Below are 21,904 nucleotides of genomic sequence, written 5' to 3' on the forward strand. Positions count from 1 at the left end.
ACGCTGTATTATATTTCACAGTGTACAGTCTGGGTTAGGACAACGCTGTATTATATTTCACAGTGTACATTCTGTGTCAGGACAACACTGTATGATATTTCACAGTGTACAGGTTGGGTTAGGACAACGCTGTATGATATTTCACAGTGTACATTTTGGGTTAGGACAACGATGTATTATATTTCACAGTGTACATTCTGTGTCAGGACAACACTGTATGATATTTCACAGTGTACAGGTTGGGTTAGGACAACGCTGTATTATATTTCACAGTGTACAGTCTGGGTTAGGACAACGCTGTATTATATTTCACAGTGTACATTCTGTGTCAGGACAACACTGTATGATATTTCACAGTGTACAGGTTGGGTTAGGACAACACTGTATGATATTTCACAGTGTACAGGTTGGGTTAGGACAACACTGTATGATATTTCACAGTGTACAGTCTGGGTCAGGATAACGCTGTATGATATTGTAGAGCGTACAGACTGGGACAGGACAACACTGTATGATATTGCTAAGCGTACGATCTGGGCCAGGATAACGCTGTATGATTTTTCAGTGTACAGTCTGGGTTAGGACAACGCTGTATGATATTGCAAGTGTACAATCTGGGCCAGGATAACGCTGTATGATGTTTCAGTGTACAGTCTGGGTTAGGCAACGCTGTATTATATTTCACAGTGTACAGTCTGGGTTAGGACAACGCTGTATTATATTTCACAGTGTACAGTCAGGGTTAGGACAACGCTGTATTATATTTCAGTGTACAGTATGGGTAAGGACAACGCTGTATTATATTTCACAGTGTACAGTCTGGGTTAGGACAACGCTATATTATATTTCACAGTGTACATTCTGTGTCAGGACAACACTGTATGATATTTCACAGTGTACAGGTTGGGTTAGGACAACGCTGTATGATATTTCACAGTGTACATTCTGGGTTAGGACAACGATGCATTATATTTCACAGTGTACATTCTGTGTCAGGACAACACTGTATGATATTTCACAGTGTACAGGTTGGGTTAGGACAACGCTGTATTATATTTCACAGTGTACAATCTGGGTTAGGACAACGTTGTATTATATTTCATAGTGTACATTCTGTGTCAGGACAACACTGTATGATATTTCACAGTGTACAGGTTGGGTTAGGACAACACTGTATGATATTTCACAGTGTACAGGTTGGGTTAGGACAACACTGTATGATATTTCACAGTGTACAGTCTGGGTCAGGATAACGCTGTATGATATTGTAGAGTGTACAGACTGGGACAGGACAACACTGTATGATATTGCTAAGCGTACGATCTGGGCCAGGATAACGCTGTATGATTTTTCAGTGTACAGTCTGGGTAAGGACAACGCTGTATGATATTGTAAGTGTACAATCTGGGCCAGGATAACGCTGTATGATGTTTCAGTGTACAGTCTGGGTTAGGCAACGCTGTATTATATTTTACAGTGTACAGTCTGGGTTAGGACAACGCTATAATATATTTCAGAGTGTACAGTCTGGGTTAGGACAACGCTGTATTATATTTCACAGTGTACAGTCTGGGTTAGGACAACGCTGTATTATATTTCACAGTGTACAGTCTGGGTTAGGACAACGCTGTATTATATTTCACAGTGTACATTCTGTGTCAGGACAACACTGTATGATATTTCACAGTGTACAGGTTGGGTTAGGACAACGCTGTATGATATTTCACAGTGTACATTCTGTGTCAGGACAACTCTGTACATTTTACAGTGTATAATCTGGGTTAAAACAAGGTTGTATGATATTGCACTGTGTACAGTTGGGGTCAGGACAATATTGTATGACATTAAACAGTGTAGTCTGGGTCAAGACGCCACAGTTTGATATTGCACAGTGTAAAGTCTGGGTCAGGACAACGCTGTATGTAAATGCAATGTACAATCTGGGCCAGGACAACGCTGTATGATTATTGCAGAGTGTACAATCTTGGTTAGGATAACACTGTATCTTAATGCAGTGTACAGTCTGGGTCAAGACGACTGTGTATGATATTGCAGTGTACAATCTGGGCCAGGATAACGCTGTATGATATTGTTTAGTGTACAGACTGGGTCAGGACAACACTTATGATATTGCCAAGTGTACAATCTGGGCCAGGATAACACTGTATGATATTGTAGAGTGAACAGACTGGGTCGAGACAACACTGTATAATATTGCTAAGCGTACAATCTGGGTCAGGATAACGCTGTATGATTTTTCAGCGTACAGTCTGGGTTAGGACGACTGTGTATGATATTGCAGTGTACAGTCTGGGTTAGGACAACGCTGTATTATATTTCACAGTGTACAGTCAGGGTCAGGACAACGCTGTATTATATTTCACAGTGTACAGTCTGGGTCAGGACAATGCTGTTCATTTCACAGTGTACAGTCTGGGTTAGGACAAGGTTGTATGATATTACACTGTGAACAGTGGGGGCAGGACAATATTGTATGACATTACACAGTGTTGTCTTGGTCAGGACAATATTTTATGACATTACACAGTGTTGTCTTGGTCAGGACAATATTGTATGACATTACACAGTGTTGTCTTGGTCAGGACAATATTGTATGACATTACACAGTGTAGTCTTGGTCAGAACAAAATTGTATGACATTACACAGTGTAGTCTTGGTCAGGGCAATATTGTATAACATTACACAGTGTAATCTTGGTCAGAACAATATTGTATGACATTACACAGTGTAGTCTTGGTCAGGACAATATTGTATGACATTACACAGTGTAATCTTGGTCAGGACAATATTGTATGACATTACACAGTGTTGTCTTGGTCAGGACAACACTGTATGACATTACACAGTATACAGGATAACTCTTTATGGTCTGGGTCAGGACAAAGCTGTATGATATTGCACAGTTTATTACATTGTATAGATAATTGAAATACATTAAAGGGTAAAAATGTCTACAGCAGCAATGGCTTTATTTCTTATACATTTGCATCTCTTTAACAATAATAAACAAATCTTTTCACAGAATCAGATTTTTACACAATAAAAATAAGCTTACATAAATAATAATATGAAAAACTAATTTTATGTATATGTACTTCTCATTATCATTAGATTATGATTTTCTTTCAAACTTTTGTCCTTGATTAACTTGTACATGTACTTGTTAATTTCCTTATATAAATACTTCTCAATTTCAATTACAGAATAGTAACAAATCCATAGACTATCTTTTGAAGCCAATTAATGGTATACACATGACTGTACACTTTGACACAATTAGACACACATCATGGCATGTAGCATTGAAATGAAGTCAAAATAATTCATTACAAACTGTTGAGACAGTCAGACCATGTGTATACTTTATTACTACAAATGATTCTTTAAGATGCTTCAGTTTCTTAACTAATGAAATAAACAAAACAAAGGTGATATTTTCACTTAGAAGTTAAATTAACTAAAGTGGAATACATTTTCTTGTTAAAGAATCTAATAAAAGGACTGTAATATAAAAATAATAATGTTAATGATTCCAGTGATTTTTCTTTTATTAAAAGTGTTAAATAAAGAAAATGAAAGTTATCTACATAAATTATACATAGTTTTGAATTGGTCCAAGCAATATTGACATATTCTATAATTAGCAACATAAAACGACAATATAAACATACAAAAGAATCAAACAATACGTAATCAGTAATTAACATTATTCAAACTAGTGAAACTCTCGAAATTTTCAGATCTATAAATTTATCATAACAAAGGTAGACTAATGCATACAAAGGTAGATTATAAGATCTTTCCTCGTTATCAGAACATCTAACAAGAGCCTACCTGGGTTAACGGATTTTTTTCCCCCAGATAAACATTAGGTTTGGTGTGCTCGAGGAATGGGCCTTCTTGTACACTTGTGTAATGTCTCGAGCAACTTGTGTACAAAGTTTCATTCCAATAACTTTATCAGTGAAACAGATATGACCAAGGTTAAAGGTTTTACACCCAGACAACAATAACACTCTGCAAGGCTATAACAATATCTCAACTATTTCCTTTGAAAAAACAGACAAGATGACCATTCATAAGGATATGATAAAAGTGAGGATAAGCCCCAGGATCCATGCCTAGGTGATCTGAGCTAAAACAAGTTAGTACTTGTTTTACCTTTATAGAGGATGGTTGTGATTACAGGAACTAAAAGCAGTCTGCCGGACTGTACTATTGGACACTTTCATTAACTTCTTCGAGTTATCTTCAAAGAAATTTATTTTAAATATTTTATCAGCCATATTTCAGCCCATTTCTATTTTTTATTGTGTTTATCACACCAAAAAGATCATTTATTTATCTTATAAAACTACATGATAACTTTCATATTACTGGTAACAGTGCATGATTATTCAATGTTTCCAGGTGAATGTATTTCATTTCAGTTACACTTGATTCACTATTTCCATACAGCCACACCATTTACAAAACAAACTGCCAATCACCTAAACCATCATACCATGCACAACATAAATTCAGATCTATGCTTTAGTTTAGTCATAATTTCAATATGAAATATGTACACTACTTTGCCATTATAATCAAATATGCATACAACAGGCTGTGTACATGTCTAAAGGATCTACAGACCAATTCAAAGGGCCCACAGTTCTTCCATTATAACTACAGGGGTCATATTCTACAGGCAAATCCAAAACCCCACATGTACACTCCATAGTAACTTCAGGGGTCATAATCTACAGACAAAGTCAAAGACTTCATTCTATAATAGCTAACTGCATTTCTGGAAATTTAAAAAAGCAAACTGACTGTACATAGCATTAACTATTATAAGCTATTAAAAAATATCTAAATCAAAACAGAATCAATGAAATTAACTTTAAAACATTGAAATTTAGAAAAATGTCATAAAAATATATAATAATTATATCTATTATAAAAATGGTTTTGATCAAAAGAAAACTTACCTTACCACACATTTATTAATTTCTGAATTGCTTTACATGTGTCGCATTAAGATTTTTGGTCAAATGTAGTACCTATGTCTCATAAGGAATTTGGTCAAATGTTAATTTTTTGAAAAAATGAGGTATTCACATAATGCTATCATTTTTAAATTTATTCTGAGAGCAACAGTGCCTTTTTTTGTCAAAATGGGTATTCAGGACCCTGCTTTAATAAAAATCAGAAAGATTAAGATCTTAACCTTCCAGGCAGTCTCATTTTTGGAGCAAACAGCATTTCAATAAAAATATTGTTAGGACATTTATCGCACAGATTCTGCCAGTACCTGAGCACTCTCAAACAGTGTAAGATTTACCACTAAGATATCTTACTGCAACAGGCCCCACACTTTGAGCAAAAAAAGCTAAGCTGCAACACACTTACAGAAGGATTTTAACAGTAATCAAATGCGATCTAACCGTGCCACCTCCCTTTCAAACATCCAAAAATCGAATCATTTTTCACTAAATACAAGCTTCCACATAGTTTCCCGGAAATAATCCCGTAACACCATTAATGGTTCCCTCGTACCATCCGTCATCATTCTTCTTGAGAACATAGAGCATTGAGTTTTCTGAGAAGCTTAGCTCATCTTCCTTGTTGGCGCTGTAGTCGTAGATAGCTATCACTGAAATAAACAAAAAAATCCAGAGTTGTTAAACTTGTAAAAGTAATACAGTACAAAGCGTTATTTGTATTTCAGAGGTTGTAATAAAAAAAATGGAGAAATATTTTCTTACTATTTAAAGCCCAAAGTCAACTTAGTTAATTGAAGTCATATCTACCTTTCAGAACAATTTATTTAAGTGTTAGAGTCATTTGATGCGATGCAAGATATTCAAAATCACCAAACAGTGCAAATGTGATTTAAAATTACAGGTCACAATCAAGTTTAGCAGTTGAATATCATGACATTTTATCAAATATACAAGTTTAACAATAAATATGCAACTACCAGTCATAATTCAAAGTTCAGTCTTTCAATCATTTTGAAAATCGATGGTGAAATTTGATTTAAAAGTTTTTCTTCATTTATCAATATCTTGTAAGTGATAATTCATGGAAACCAGCACCAGCACAACAGCTGTAAGTTTATGGCCAGTGATTTTTTTTTGGTGCAATGAACTGCCTTCTAAAGGCTGTTTCTCATTGCCAAAAAATGACCCATTTCCCCCAAAATTTATAATTTGTTCCCAATACCAGAAGTGCAGATTAATTTGATGATTAAACTAGAACTCCGCGAGTTGGATGTGTCGCCTGACGAATTATTTACTGTCGACATTATAGCTGTTAGATTGGCATTTTATTCATTTATAGACAATGATGTTGCCATTTAACTTTCAAGTGTAGGTGGCATTTGATAGTTTACGAGATATGCCACGGACGAAACCTAAGCAAGAAAATTAACAAAGGGCAATAACTCTAAAAATATGGCAGCAAGAGTAACGGTTCTTGTGCACTGCACTTGCCCTCAATGAGATCTATCTAGCTATGAAGTTTCAAGTTGATACCTCTTATATTCTTCAAGATATGCCCCGGACAAAACTAACAAAGGGCAATAACTCTAAAAATATGGCAGCAAGAGTTACGGTTCTTGTGCACTGCACTTGCCCTCAATGAGATCTATCTAGCTATGAAGTTTCAAGTTGATACCTCTATTATTCTTCAAGATATGCCCCGGACAAAACTTTAAGCATGAAAATTTACAAAGGGCAATAACTTTAAAACTAAGAAAGCAAGAGTTACTGTTATTGTGCACTGCACTTGCCCTCATTGAGATCTATCTAGCTATCTTATATTCTTCAAGATATGCCCCGGACAAAACTTTAAGCATGGAAATTAACAAAGGGCAATAACTTTAAAACTAAGAAAGCAAGAGTTACGGTTCTTGTGCACTGCACTTGCCCTCAATGAGATCTATCTAGCTATGAAGTTTCAAGTTGATAACTCTTATATTCTACAAGATATGCCCCGGACAAAACTTTAAGCATGAAAAATAACAAAGGGCAATAACTCTAAAAATATGGAAGCAAGAGCAACAGTTCTTGTGCACTGCACTTGCCCTCAATTAGATCTATCTACATATGAAATTTCAAGTTGATACCACTAATAGTTTAGGAGATATACCCCGGACAAGCGAAAATGGGATGCGGACGCCGCCGCCACCGACGCCGACAAAAGTAACCCCTATATGTCGTCTTTTCAGGCGACACAAAAAGCAATGAATTGCTTAAAAAACTAGAACTGTAAGCCATAGGCTAACGAATACCCACCACCCCTCCATGTCTAGGTTGTTTGCCCTGGAGTTAGGCCGGACAAAGCTAATTTTGCCTACAAGGGGAGATAACTCCAGTCAGGGTCATGTGACCTGTACCAAATTCACAGAGGGGAAAGTTTACAACATGGCCATTAATTTCTGAAAGTTTGATAAAGATTTGTTGAATAATAACAAAGATGAATCCCGGACAGGGCTTATTTTGCCTACTTTAACACATCAAGGGGAGATAACTCCAGTCAGGGTCATGTGACCTGTACCAAATTCACAGAGGCGAAAGTTTACAACATGGCCATTAATTTCTGAAAGTTTGATAAAGATTTGTTGAATAATAACAAAGATGAATCCCTGACACGGCTTATTTTGCCTACTTTAACACATCAAGGGGAGATAACTCTGGTCAGGGTCATGTGACCCGTACCAATTTCACAGAGGCGCAAGTTTACATCATGGCCATTAATATCTGAAAGTTTGAAAAAGATTTGTTCAATAACGACAAAGATGAATCCCGGACAAAAAAAAAACGGACGGACAGACGGACAACCCGATTCCAGTATACCCCCCCCAAACTTTGTTTTGGGGGGTATAATAAACAAAATCTTGACACGCTTAACTCTTTAACAGCATAATTTATGCATAAGAAGGTGATAACATGCATATTTGCCATTACATTTGCTATTTTGTTCTGATTTTATATTTTCTCCCAATCTGGACTTTTTTCCCAATTTGCCAGGCACAGGACTGGTGGTATAAATATTTCCCCCCCAAAAAATCACTGATGGCTGTGGTAAGCATTCAGGGGTTTGTTGATATTTTCAAGAGAACATATTCACTAATCCTATGACAGGCCTTCCAGCAGCTTCTCGCAAATAAATAAATCATAAATTTGGACTAATATTAGGGCTACAGTGAACTTATTTTAAATCTAAAATTAGGAATTCCAAACATTTTTTAACACAGGCCTTCCAGCAGCCACTAACAAAAAAGTAAGGAAAAAGTAGGAGGTTTTCTGACAGAAAAGAAGGAAATAGTAGGAATATTTTTTACAAAAAAGTAGGAAAAGTAGGAATATTTTTGGTTAAATATGTAATTAATTAACTTACCTAGAGGAGATGTTTTTAATGCAAAATCATACCATTTTATATGCCACATTGAATATTTTAGTGAATGATGCTTGTTCGGTTTCTGTTGCTGAACTGTGTGGGTGAAAAGATGATGCACGTCAAAGTGGAACATGTTGCCACACCTTTCAACAACAGAAATAGCCAGTTTGACATCTTTTGTTCATTTTCTGCAAATAAAACTAGCACAAAGATCAAACTTTAATATTTTTGCGGACTTTATTTTCAAAAAAGTAGGAATAGGAGGAGTTTTTTAGAAAAAAGTAGGAAGCTGTTAAAAAAGTAGGAAAAAGTAGGAAAAGTAGGAACGCTGGAAGGCCTGTAATAACATCACCTTTTTCCAAGTACACCTCCGGTACGTAAGACTGGAACATCTCTGGGCCAGTGGCAGCGTAGGGGTCGTCCTCTTCATGCATGGGGGGCATGTCGTCATCATCGTCATCATCATCCATGTGAGGGGGTGGGGCATGGAAATCCTCTGGGGGTGGGGGCATAAAAGGTGAACCTGAAAGGTTAAATATACACTGTTATAAGTTTAACATAACCTATACTTATTTACTTTCATTTATTTTTGTGAAAATTGTTATCAATCTGCTTTCCTGGCTAGCAAGTTTCTTTAATTCAAAAGGCCATGAATGAATGTCCAGCCAGTGATCTTAGAAGACCCAGGACACTGAACTAACCAATAAATTCCATTCAAATGACCTAAATAAAGCTTTGAGCTTTATCCTAACCCACAGTGATTTGATGAGAATAAACTCCTGCTTTGGTGGAGTCATTAGACCTGTACAAAATTTTATGACATTTAACCTAAAATATTTTTTTCTTCAGATTTATCAAAGGGGTCACTCCTACCCCGTTGATAAATCTGAAGAAAAAAATAACTATTTTAGTTTAAATGTCACTTAATTTTGTACAGGTCAAATGACAAGAAAGCAGGAGTTAATTCCCATCAAATCAGTGTGTCCTAACCTTGGCAATCTTCATAGAGACATGGCCACATCAGCTGCTCCTAGTTAATCCACTTGCTTGATAACTTTAGATGAACTATGATGATAATGGATAAAGAAGTAAAAAGGTGTATCTCAAAAGAAAAAATACCAACACTACATGATTGTAAAACACCAACCAAGAAGACACCAAACCACTTGCTGGGTGAAAGTGGAAAGGTTCTAAATGGCAATGAATAAACAGGCAGATAAAACCTTTTTGCATTCACCCATTGATAATTATGCCATTTTTAATTATCTTACAATATTTTACTTTCAATATTGAAATGTGAACATGTATAATATTTCTTTCTGAGTAATTTTAATTGTCTTCCAAAGAAATCAGTCTTGCCTTAAAAATAAGTATGAAATTTAAAAGACAATAATGTTTTTGCAAATTTTGGAATGATGCTGTGGTGGAGACAGAATATCTGAAATGACAGGTAATTTGTCATTGACATTGGGTGCCTTTGAGGCAGTTTTAAGATTATGACCATTCAAAGTGTGAGGATAGCAGATACAGTTTTTAATCATGTTCAGATGATGACTGATATTTGCAGATAAAAAATGTATCCTCTTCGCAGCAGGGAATAAGTAAATATGATCAAAATTTAATGATGAATATGAGTTATGACCTTGACCTTTGACCCCAAAATCCATAGGAGACATCAACTGGTCACCCAAAACCTAAATGTCAAGTTTGAGGGTCATGGGTGCAGGCATTGTCAAGTTATCACATGGACAAGCTTTTGCCTTCAAGCTCACTGTGACCTTTGACCCAATGACCCTTAAATCAAAAGGTGTCATTTACTGGTAAGGCCCAGCCTCCATGTCAAGTTTGATGAACATTGGTCTAGGCATTGTCAAGTTCTCACTCAGACAACCTTTTATCATTCAAGGTCACTGTGACCTTGACCTTTGGCCCGATGACCCCCAAAATCAATAGGGGTCATCTACGAGTCAAGGCTAACCTTCATGTCAAGTATGATGACCATAGGTCAATAAATTGTTAAGTTTGCCTTCAAGGTCACTGTGACCTTGACCTTTGACCCGATGACCCCCAAAATCAATAGGGGTCATCTACTGGTCAGGCCCAGCCTCCATGTCAAGTTTGATGAACATTGGTCTAGGGATTGTTGAGTTATCACTAAGACAACCTTTTATCATTCAAGGTCACTGTGACCTTGACCTTTGGTCTGATGACCCCCCAAAATCAAAAGGGGTCAAGTTTGTTTGAGGACCATGGGTGCAGGCATTGTCAAGTTATCACTAAGACAACCTTTTATAATTCAAGGTCACTGTGACCTTGACATTTGGCTTGATGACCCCCAAAATCAATAGGGGTCATCTACTGGTCAGGCCCAGCCTTGATGTCAAGTTTGAAGGCCATGGGTGCAGGCATTGTCGAGTTATCACAAGGACCACCTTTTACTATTAAAGGTCACTGTGACCTTGACCTTTGACCCAATGATCCCTATAATCAATAGGGGTCATCTACTGGTCATGCCAAACCTTAATGTCAAGTTTGGTGACAATACGTCCAGGACTTGTTACTCGGACAAGCTTTGGTCTACCGACGGACCGACCTACCGACATGTGCAAAGCAATATACCCCTCTTCTTCGAAGGGGGCATAATAATGTTCAGATGATGACTGATATTTGCAGATAAACATGTACCCTTTTAGCAGGGAATAAGCAAATATGAAGTAAATTTTAATAACTAATAGGAGTTGTGACCTTGACCTTTGACCTCAAAATCAATACGGGTCATCTACTGGTCACTCCAAACTAAAAGGTCAATTTTAAGGGCCTAGGGTACAGGTATTGCAGAGTCATCACACATACAAGCTTTTTGCATTCAAGGTCACTGTGACCTTGACCTTTGACCCAATGACCCCTTAAATCAATAGGGGTCATCTACTGATCAGGTCCAACTTCCAAGTTAAGCTTGAGGGCCATAAGTGCAGGCATTGCTGCGTTATTACTTGGACAACCTTTTAGCATTCAAGGTTACTGCGACCTTGACTTTTGATCGATGACCCCTAAAATCAATAGGGGTCATCTTCTGGTCAGGCCTAGCCTCCATGTCAAGTTTGATGACCATAGGTCCATGCATTGTTAAGTAATCATTCGGACAAGCTTTGACAATCTTTTTGCATTCACTGTGACCTTGACCTTTGACCCCTAAAATCAAAAGGGGTCATCTACTGGCCAGGCCCAACCTTCATATTAAGTTTGATGACCAAAGGTCCAAGAATTGTTGAGTTTTCACTCGGACAAGCTTTGGTCTACAGACGGATTGACTGACCGACATGTGCAAAGCAATATACCCTCTCTTCTTCGAAGGGGGGCATTATAAGTTTAACATACATTTGTCTATTAAAACTGAACAGCAAATCATTTGTTATCTGCCTTCGTTTGGTAAGAGAAGAATACAATTATATTATAGTGAACTTTATGTCCTAAACTTCAATAAATTTTTTCGATAGTTTCTATGTTTTTACTTTACAGGTCATATTCTTTTGTTTCTTTGTCTTAATATGGTGTAGATGATGATTATGTTCAGAAAGAACTATTATTATATGCTCTGTATTCACTTATTTGCTCTAAATGTGTTAGAAAGTAAGTAATTTTCCATTGTTTTTGTGTTTACTAACGTTTGCCAATTGTTCCCTTACTTTTGTAAGCATGCATCATGTCGAAGGTTTTGGTGTTTATTTACCCATGCCTTCAAGTAAGGCCCATCTGGTAAGCATTTGTTATTGCTAAAACCTATATTTTTTCTTCTCAGTTTCGTAAGCATGTTTGTGGGAAGTTGTTATCAATGCCTGTGGGTCAGACCCATTCGGAGAGTAAAAGTTTGTGTTGCATGTTTTAATCTTTGTTGGTTACCAAGCAGTGGTCAACAGTTTTTTGTATTATATGTACAAACAATATTGATGCTGTAAACAACATTGAGTCCCTGTACATGTTGTTGATGCATACAACAAAGACAAACAAAATGCCCTTGAAATGGATCTTAAAATGCACTCTTACTCCCAGATAATCAGTACCACAATTAATACTTAAATTTTTTTAAATTTTTCAAAAAGGATGAATAGATATATCGAAAATAATGATTTTCCTTAAATGAACTGCCTTTCGGGTATTGCATTTATCAATCGATGAACTCAACATCTTCGGATATGTTCGGAGCGCATTACAATATACATTTAAAAAACCGATCTTGTTATTGTTTGTATTGTGTCGGCAGGTGCCGTTTAATATAAATACACATTTTAGAAAGTGTTAAATTATGACATTTTAAATGTATCGTTGCCAATTTTACGTTTAAAAGTGATTTCAAGTGGTTGATCTTTTCCCTTCGGACTCCACACACTTTGACCTGCCCAATTGCGTTCATACCCCAATAATGACATCAGCCCTGCAATTCATTCCTTAAATAGTTTTCAAGTTGGTGTGACATACACTTTTCTAAGGTTATACCAGAGCAACAACAACCCTTTCTGAATAAAAAATCAAACAATCAACATGTACTGTAGAATCCACTTCAAGCTAATATAAATATAGGCCATTTTCTTTAACACTTCAGATGATCGTGTCATACTAAAATACCTTAAAAACCAATAGCTCCATTGTCTGGTGCTCGGAGTACTGGTTAGAGCAAGAAAGTTGTTTCCCTTATATCATTGCTCTCATTTTCGAGGTGAAACTTAAGATGTACACAGGGATAGTCTTTGCTTGACTGTGGCTGAGATGTGCCTATTGTCATTGGTAATAAACTACTATACTTACTTATACTTACATTCAGTTGTTGTTTTTCTAGTAAAAGGTAGTTACTTATTTCATCTCACTCACAACGACACCAAGGATATGACATTACCTCCATTTTTTCTTAAAAAGGAGCACAACATAGCACAATGACAATGCTCTTTTTTCATAACTCAATAAATAAAAATGCCAGAGTTATGGGCCTTGCTATATATGTGCATATTGTCTCTGACATCAACTTGTATACCAAGTGTCAGTTGAATATCATGCGTGCTTTATTTGCTATAGGCATGGTGTTGATGCTGACAAGGATAATATTATACATTTTCCTTAACATTATTTTCTTCAAAAAACATACATAAGCTATAGCAATAATAACAACAACAACAATCAAGAAAAATAAACAATGGAACTAAAACATAATGGTGAACATACAGACTATCATGAATGTGATTTATACGTCAATTAACACACGCACATTGTTCATAAAGTTATACATAAGCACCTTTACCTTCCAATTATTAGTCTAAAGATGTTAGTAACAGTGCAAGATTAATAAGCCAAAACCTGCAAGTAAGTCTTGCCAGTTAAAAAAGCAAAGCAGTTCTAGATCTCGGCGGAAGTAGAAAAGTAACGCATGCAAACCTTCATCAAAGCTGCCATTCTGGCTATCCCTGGGTGGTGACATGGGGTCCGGGGGTGGGGGCGGTGGCATGGCTTCATCCTCCGGGTCTGTAACACAACATTCAGCCACAACATTCAGACACCAATCATGCAACACCAACAAGAAAAGTCTAGTATATATCACTTGCAAGTCCTCGAAAATGGCCAAGGAGGACAGAGTAGTCCAGATGAGGCAAAACTATACAGTGTGCGAAATGACCCTTTTTAACCTGGTAGCCAATGGGGCTACAGACTTTGAGATTTCTGTAGCCCAAGCCAAATTTCCATAGCCCACTGGTTAGAAAATGCATCTTAAATATCTTATATGGTTTAAAACAAGGAATGATTTGACAACTGTACAATATCTTATTAAACTTGCATTCAAACAAAAGAAAATATTACATGTATTTTATTTTGTATGAATGCAAACATGGTGGTGGTGTGGTCCTGTGTTGGCAGGAGGAGGGAGGCTGGTGGTGGCCTGTCAACATGTGCTGTGGTGTGTTCCTGTGTTGGCAGGGGGAGGGAGGCTGGTGGTGGCCTGTCAACATGTGCTGCTTGTGGCATTAGTGACAGGATTAGTGACAGGATTAGTGACAGGAATTAACCAACATCTATATCAAATTTTTCGGTAACTAAATAATTTTTAACCAACAACCCCAATGATTTCATCTTAGAGGAATTTTTCATAGCCAGAGGAATTTTTTCGTCACCACGGCAATCGGGCTTGTTAATGTCGCACACTGCCTCAAAGTAGATTATTAGAGAAGCTGGTTATACTTTGGTTTATTTGTTAAGTCAGACTGTAGATTAACAAGTTAAGATCAAGGACTAACCAGCTGTATTTTGTAATTTAAGATGGAACATTCTTTGCTTTATTAACATGCATTTCAATGTTAATTAAAACCACTATGCTGTTTCACTTCCAAAAATATTTATTTACTAGGGATGCAAACGAATATTCCAATTTTCGAATATTCGATCAAACGTTTGGTATTCGAATGTCAAAATCAGTATTCGAATATTCAATTTTTTGTTATTGAATAAATAGAATAATAAATATTTTGCCTACCACTCCTGTGTATACATTTTGTTTGTCTTGTTTTCAAGCGGTTTGCCCATAACACCAGAGGTGTGAATGTGATGACAATACACTATACAGGCGTCATATGTCATAAAGGGACATATCGTTGGGTACTATAAAAGGTCCCCGTCGTTTTATAACAACAGGCTATTAGACATGTGACATCAAAATATTCTATTATTTTCGGTAAATTTAAATGCCTTTGCCAATTAAGGATTTAAGGAATCGGCCTTCACACCAATGTGTTCTCTGGCTGCAAATTAAATTGTGCAACTTTGTTCAAATCGCCGTGATGATATAAATGACATGTGCAATAACAATGAGTCAAAATCCACATATGGGGCAATTTCTTATTTCACAAGTTCCCGAGTTGGTTCAGTTTTCCCATAGTTATATTTAGTAGAGGCTGCTCGTCCTACGGAATGACCCTCCATCAGCGCATTACGCCATTTGATTAGGAAACCATCTAATTTTACATTGTTTACAAATATGAAGGCAACGAAATAGAATTTTTTCGATTTTAATTTTTGTTTGTTCATAATGTTTTTCTTTTTTTCTTTCTGAAAATGGGGAATTTCAGAGGCTCATTTGGGTAAAAATCAGGCCTGTCGAGCGTACTGGCCCCGGCTATTACTTAATAACTCTAATAATAGTTTACTACAACTTTTGAAAGATGTATTTTGATAAAAGAATATTCGAATATTCGATTGAAAGAATTACCGATTATTCAAATATCAATTTTGCCATTCCTTTGCATCCCTATTGTTTACGTCTCGAAAGTAAAATTATCAACCAAATCATTATGCTTTAAACTGAATCAAAAGGTTTCTCTCTTGAAAAATTGCCTATATATATATATATATATATATATATTATATATATTTATAACCCATGCAGGTCAATATATTCTTTACTGATGAAAATTAATATCCTGTCAAGGTCAATAAATAATTTATAACCATTCAAAGTCAATAATATATTTTAAACTTAAACTTTCAAGGTCAAAACATGCTTATTAATGTATATAAATATATAACCCGTCCAGGTCAATATATTCTTTAAAATCCTGTCAAGGTCAATAAATTATGTAATAATTTACTGTCAAGGTCAATAAATTATGTAATAATTTACTGTCAAGGTCAATAAATTATGTAATAATTTACTGTCAAGGTCAATAATTATGTAATAATTTACTGTCAAGGTCAATAAATTTATGTAATAATTTACTGTCAAGGTCAATAAATTTATGTAATAATTTACTGTCAAGGTCAATACCGTATTTTCCCCAACTATAAGGCGATCTGCTTATAAGACGACCCCCCTACTTTGCCAATGAAATCTGGTGTTTTTGTCTTGACTCGTTTATAAGACGGGGTAGATTTTTAAAGCAAATCCAGCACTTGAAATTCTCCAAGTCTGTGATAATGTTCAAGCTTAACAGTCAAATATCAACTAAATTTGTTCATTTGCTTGGGATTATTGATTTTTATTTTCCGATGGTATGGTATGTTTGAACCAGCCTAGACGCAATTTTGGGATTTAAGTGGGTTCATACGGCCCACAAACAGAACAAATTCCATTACATGTGTTAATGAGTTATATTTTCACAAGAGTTTGTTTGGATTGCAGTTGATGGGACTTAAATTTTGAGTAATAAATAACCATTGATGATTGCGGATAAATTAATGTAACGATTAATGAAATATGTATTGAAATCTGCTAGTTACATACATGTGCATGATATAATTATGCAAAGCCTTATGGTAAGGAAAAAGTAAGTTTTATTTACGACATAGAAAAAATAACAATGCATTTTAAAAAAAATAAAAAAATATCAAAATATTTTATTATTTTAAAGGTAACAAAATATGTCTCCTGTGAAAAACAACGTGTTTGGACCGATAACATGTGTTATATTGAGTGTTCATCGTAGCGAAACAAAGCAGATTTATGGTCGTCTTAATCCGATGGGTGTGACCGTGTCACTTTTATTGGGGTGTCATCCACAGACAATAAATCAGTCGGTTGAATACCTTATGTTGAATATTCCTGATTATGACTCTATTCTTTATGAAATTATTACAGACTCGCGTATAAGACGGGCCCCCTACTTTAAGGTTCAAAATCAGGACCAAATTTCCCCATCTTATAGTCAAGAAAATAGGTAAATTATGTAATGATTTACCGTCACGGTAATGAATTATGCAATAATTTACTGTCGAGTTCAATAATAAATAATGTAATAATTTACTGTCAAGGCCAATAAATACTTTATACAGATTAACAGTCAATGTCAGTTAATTCTTTTATAGAATATTTTGTCAGAGGCAGCAGATTCTTCATCAAAATGAAATTTGATTTCCCTCATTGTTTTTACATGTCAAAAAGTTCCTTAGATAATCTTTGTTAATTTAAAAGAAGCCTACCTAAGTTGAAATAAATTTGACTAAAAAATGTTTGATTTTGTTTTCGTACAAGCAAGAAGTTTATCTTAAATACATGCAGACATGCAATGTTCTTTAATTAAGAAAAAAATGCAGAATTTGCAAGATCTTTGATGTTTTTGTTTTTTTCTTCTTTCAGAATACTCATTTTTATGTTTCAAAGAATTTGAAGACTAGACAGTCCACTACATCATTAAATATCTATGACGTATCTTTATATTTTCTACCATTTACAATTTTTTATTATTATTATTATACTTTAAATTGAGTGTTTACAGGGTTTCCTACAAAAAATGATTGCAATTATCTGCAATTCAAAGTTAAGCAGTTTTATATGCATGAGTCAAAAACAATCAATAGCTTATTTTCCATCATTCAGTAGCAATTATCAAGCATTATTTGCTGTCTGAGTGAGAACAAATTTCATCTCCAGAAAATCTGCCATGTTAATGTATCTCTAGCCCATGGTATCACCTGGGCCCAATTTCTCAAAATGTCCCTTATAGCAGGATTAAGCTTATCTCACTATTATTGTTTCCCTGTAGTTTGTGTTATATTTTCATTTTGCAGTGATTTAAGTCTTTTAATATGAATTATGTTTATGATAATCCCAATAAACATGTTTTCATTTATCAAAGTCAAAATTAAGTAAGTATTTTGGCTTAGTGAAATAAGCTACTTAAGCCTGTTAAGCTTAAGATGTTTCAAGAAATTGGGGTCGATTGGACATTATTTCTACTTGATTGAGATAACATGCTTGATCAGCAGCCATTTGTATATTGGGTGTTATTTGAACCTCACCATTTCAGGAATGGAGGCATGCTCGTTTCAATAAAAAACAAAGTTGTTCTTTTGTCGTAAATTGAAATTATCTAGGTGGCTTATACTAAGTCACCCTCGTTGGCATGATGTGCGAGAGTGAGGTCTTGTGTTGTGGGGGAAACCGGAGTACCTGGAGAAAACCTACTTGTTGGACTTGATGAATACTAACTAAACTCACATGCGCCCAGGTTGGGAATCCAACCTGGGGTGCCTTGGTTTCATTATTTTGCTACATATTTGAGTGAACTGAACTTCAGAACCAGTTTAAAAATGTACACAAAGTTGAGGAAATATTTGTTTTTACTGTGTTGCACTTTGGGACATTTAAACAGAGATAATATTATTGAAGATATGACAAAAATCTCTGATAGAAACAGCCACAGGGCCTTTCTGATTGGGTAAAAGTTAGCCAAAAATGTTTATTGAATGGTCAATATTTACCCAATCATTGCTATAATAAACCATGTAATCTAAATTTGCAAACAAGCAAAAAGATAACGTATGCCAATAACACAAGGAGAACTACAGGGAGAAGCGAAAATCCAAAAATAAATCCTGTTTAGGTACACAGCAAGGGCACAAACGACAATAAACTACGGACACAAACATACAAGATTGTTGTAAACAAATCGGCTTCTGACATTTACAGTTGACTTTCATAATGATATAAGATTACAAGGAAAACTTGCAATATTTTTTAGTCATGCACATTCAGAATATGATATGTAAATTAATCAAAGATGCCTTTTGCATGCCACATCTTACTGGTAAAAACTACAAACCAACATTGTATACACAACATGCAAGTATACTTTGTGCATGCTTCCCAAAAAAAGAAACACAAACTAGCAGCTGGCATTCAACAATAACTTCTGAAAATCACACTCGACTTCTGAGGTGTTAATTTGCGGTGAAGTGAGACTGGTAAATCATTCATTTCAGTTCCTTACAAGTACTAAAATTATAACACATAAAGACACTTCTTTCTTATAGGTAATCTTAGCTTTAGACAAATCACATTGCTTTAATCTGTGGCTTAATTGTTTTCCTGGAAGCATTTTAAATCAAATATGTTAGTAAGAATAAGTCAGTTGTATATAATTCATTCTTATCGGGCAGCCAGTTGAATAAAACTGGTTAGTTATTTTTTTGGTTAAATTAGCTAAAAAATATTGATTGGTCAATATCTATCCAATAATGACTACTGGCCAGTCATATTACTTTCATAAGCCTGTGGTTAACATATCCTGGTTTATACAATTTGCTGCATTGCTTTCCTTTTCCTTGATCAAAATCATAATAGTTGAACATATCCAATAACATAACATTGTCAAGTTCATACCAATGGAAGTCTGTCTCAGCATCCCTGACTGTCGTGGGTCGTGAATCATGCCTGCAGGGGGAGGGGGTGGGGGAGGCATTCCCTGGGACATTGGCCTTGCCACGCCCACCATCCCGGGTCCATATTGCAGCCCTGGGCCCGGGGGCAGTCTGGGCATGCCCATCATGACAGGCGGGGTCCCTGGAGCGTATTGGCCCTGGGAAGCCCGTATGGATGCCTGCTGGATCTCTTGCCTCGAGGCATAGTCGTTTGGTACTGTTGGCGGGGCAACCATAGGTGCAGGTGTCCTGGAATATACATGTTGCTTCATGTATAAAATCTTCAATGTATACATAACTTATTATTTGACTTAACACCTTCACTAACCATTTTTATTAATTTATCTCATTAGCTGTGGCTGCCAATGGTCATTTATATATAGTGCTATTAAATGAAGCCAGGGGCTCAAAACCACCTTTGAGTTCACTGAATTTTATGATTATAGAGTCAAAGCGTTTTGGGTTGAACTGTATAAACAACTGCCCAATAGACTGAATGGAATCACTGAGGCATATGTAAAGATAAGAATATGTCAATGTTGTTTCATTTGCTTAAGACATTTATTGAATTTAGATTCTTTTCAGATTAAATATCCGAACGATTTATAAACAGCCCTGTTTACTGTCTTTTCATTAATCCTTGTTAATGATGCTTGAGAACCAGCGCCCCCATTTCAATTAAAAACAGTTATAAGGCTTAAGATTGCCAAATTGTGGACATAATCTTGTTTTGGACGTAAACTGCGTTTGTATAAAAATAAATAAATAACATTTATCACACAGATTTTTTTTAAACTTGATGTGTAAACCCAAGCACTCCTAAGCTGCATAAGGTTTATGACTTAAGATATTTTATTGAAATGAGTGGGGTAGGGTGATGTGTATTGCATTGAAGTTAGTGGAAGTTGATAGTTTTTCGCCATAACCATTGTTGGATACCTCGATACACTACTGTGCTATGCTTCGCTGTGTGCCGTTGGCATTTTGGTTGTGAAAATCTTGTACTCATGAATAATGAATGAGGAAGTTTCATTGGCTCTAGCCAGGGAACCTCTCCAGAAACCTGACTCAAACATATGCAGAGATAATGGTACAAATTAACAGAACAGGTATAATGAAGAGTATTTAATTAAAACATGGGACTTCATTGGAAGAAAAGTTGTCTCTCCTTGCCTTAAACATATTCATATTAATAAATGAGATTTTGTCAGATGTTTTTCCAATGGTATATACTTATTTTTCACGAACCAATACACATAAATTTACCTGTACGGTCCCTGTTGACTGTCTCTCCCTAAACTAGTGATGCTGTTTCGTGATCCAGGCGGTGTGGGGGGCATTTGTCCAGGGGCGGGGTTGACGTTCACACTCTTCTTGCTTTGTATTGAGTCTTGTCGTGACGGAGGTCCTCCACTCTAAAATTACATTTACTCAATCATTCCTACATTACTAGTATCAGTTAAAAACTATAGCAGCCTTACATTGATTTCACCAAATATTTACCAATTATTAGATATTAAATTCACCTAATTCTTCAATGTAATAATGTTAATTGGAACCTCTTGGCCATTTACCATCAAAAACAACTTTGGATGTATACCAGTGGATCGGTTGAAGTGGTTTGTAAAATTAATAGTAATGATATTAATAAATTGTAGTGTTTTAATATGTAATTTGTATTACTAAGAACAAATTGATTCCCAGTGAAGTGTATAATTGTATAAATAATTAAGATTCCTAAAAGTCAAGTCTATGGGTTTAACTGCCTTATTGAAATTACTATGCGATCTACTTGCAGTGCAGTTTAATGTTAAGAATTCTGATATTACAAACCATCCATACACAACCAAGGGTGTTTTTGCTGGAAAATGGCCGAGGTGTTCCAATTGCAATATGTCATGGTCTGATGCTGATAATATCTTCATCTTTTAAGTGTTTAATGATAATAATGACAGTGAATTTTGTAATGAAAGTCTATGAATTGTTACCTTGTGTTAGGATTTATTTGATTTAAGGCTCATTATGGAGATAAAGTTTATATTGCGTTATAATCCCAAATATATGAAAGCACTCTGAGCTAAGAATACAAATTATGTAAACTATGGCGGATAGCTTCTAACATCTTAAAAACTAAATAATAATCTGTTTACATTCATTTTCAGCTGAATTCCGATGACAAAAGAAAAGAAATATACCTTAAGGAGCTTTTTTTCATTGGAACAATGCATTTAGTTTCAAATAAACAATGAATATGAATAAACACTTAGTAATAGCATCACTGGTATTGTTAAAAGCCAAAAACATCTTATTTTTAACTTTTAA

At 35.5% G+C, this 21,904-nt stretch overlaps 1 protein-coding gene across 3 annotated transcripts in view; it reads right to left on the reverse strand.

The window, feature by feature from the left end:
- Positions 1 to 2,912: 2,912 nt before the first annotated feature.
- Positions 2,913 to 21,904, reverse strand: part of LOC128233987 (abl interactor 2-like) — a 31,171-nt gene continuing 12,179 nt past the window's right edge. For 2 of the 3 annotated variants that reach the window (XM_052947900.1, XM_052947899.1), the window contains 5 exons: positions 20,849 to 20,997; positions 19,545 to 19,831; positions 13,835 to 13,921; positions 8,763 to 8,933; positions 2,913 to 5,660 (listed from right to left, as the gene is read on the reverse strand). In XM_052947900.1, the coding sequence (XP_052803860.1) occupies positions 5,497 to 5,660; positions 8,763 to 8,933; positions 13,835 to 13,921; positions 19,545 to 19,831; positions 20,849 to 20,997 (858 nt within the window). In that variant the 3' untranslated portion in view covers positions 2,913 to 5,496. The remainder of the gene's footprint in view (positions 5,661 to 8,762; positions 8,934 to 13,834; positions 13,922 to 19,544; positions 19,832 to 20,848; positions 20,998 to 21,904) is intronic. The other variant, XM_052947901.1, reaches the window with a different exon arrangement.

The sequence above is a fragment of the Mya arenaria genome, chromosome 5 (genome assembly GCF_026914265.1).
Source record: "Mya arenaria isolate MELC-2E11 chromosome 5, ASM2691426v1".
NCBI classification, from domain to species: domain Eukaryota; kingdom Metazoa; phylum Mollusca; class Bivalvia; order Myida; family Myidae; genus Mya; species Mya arenaria.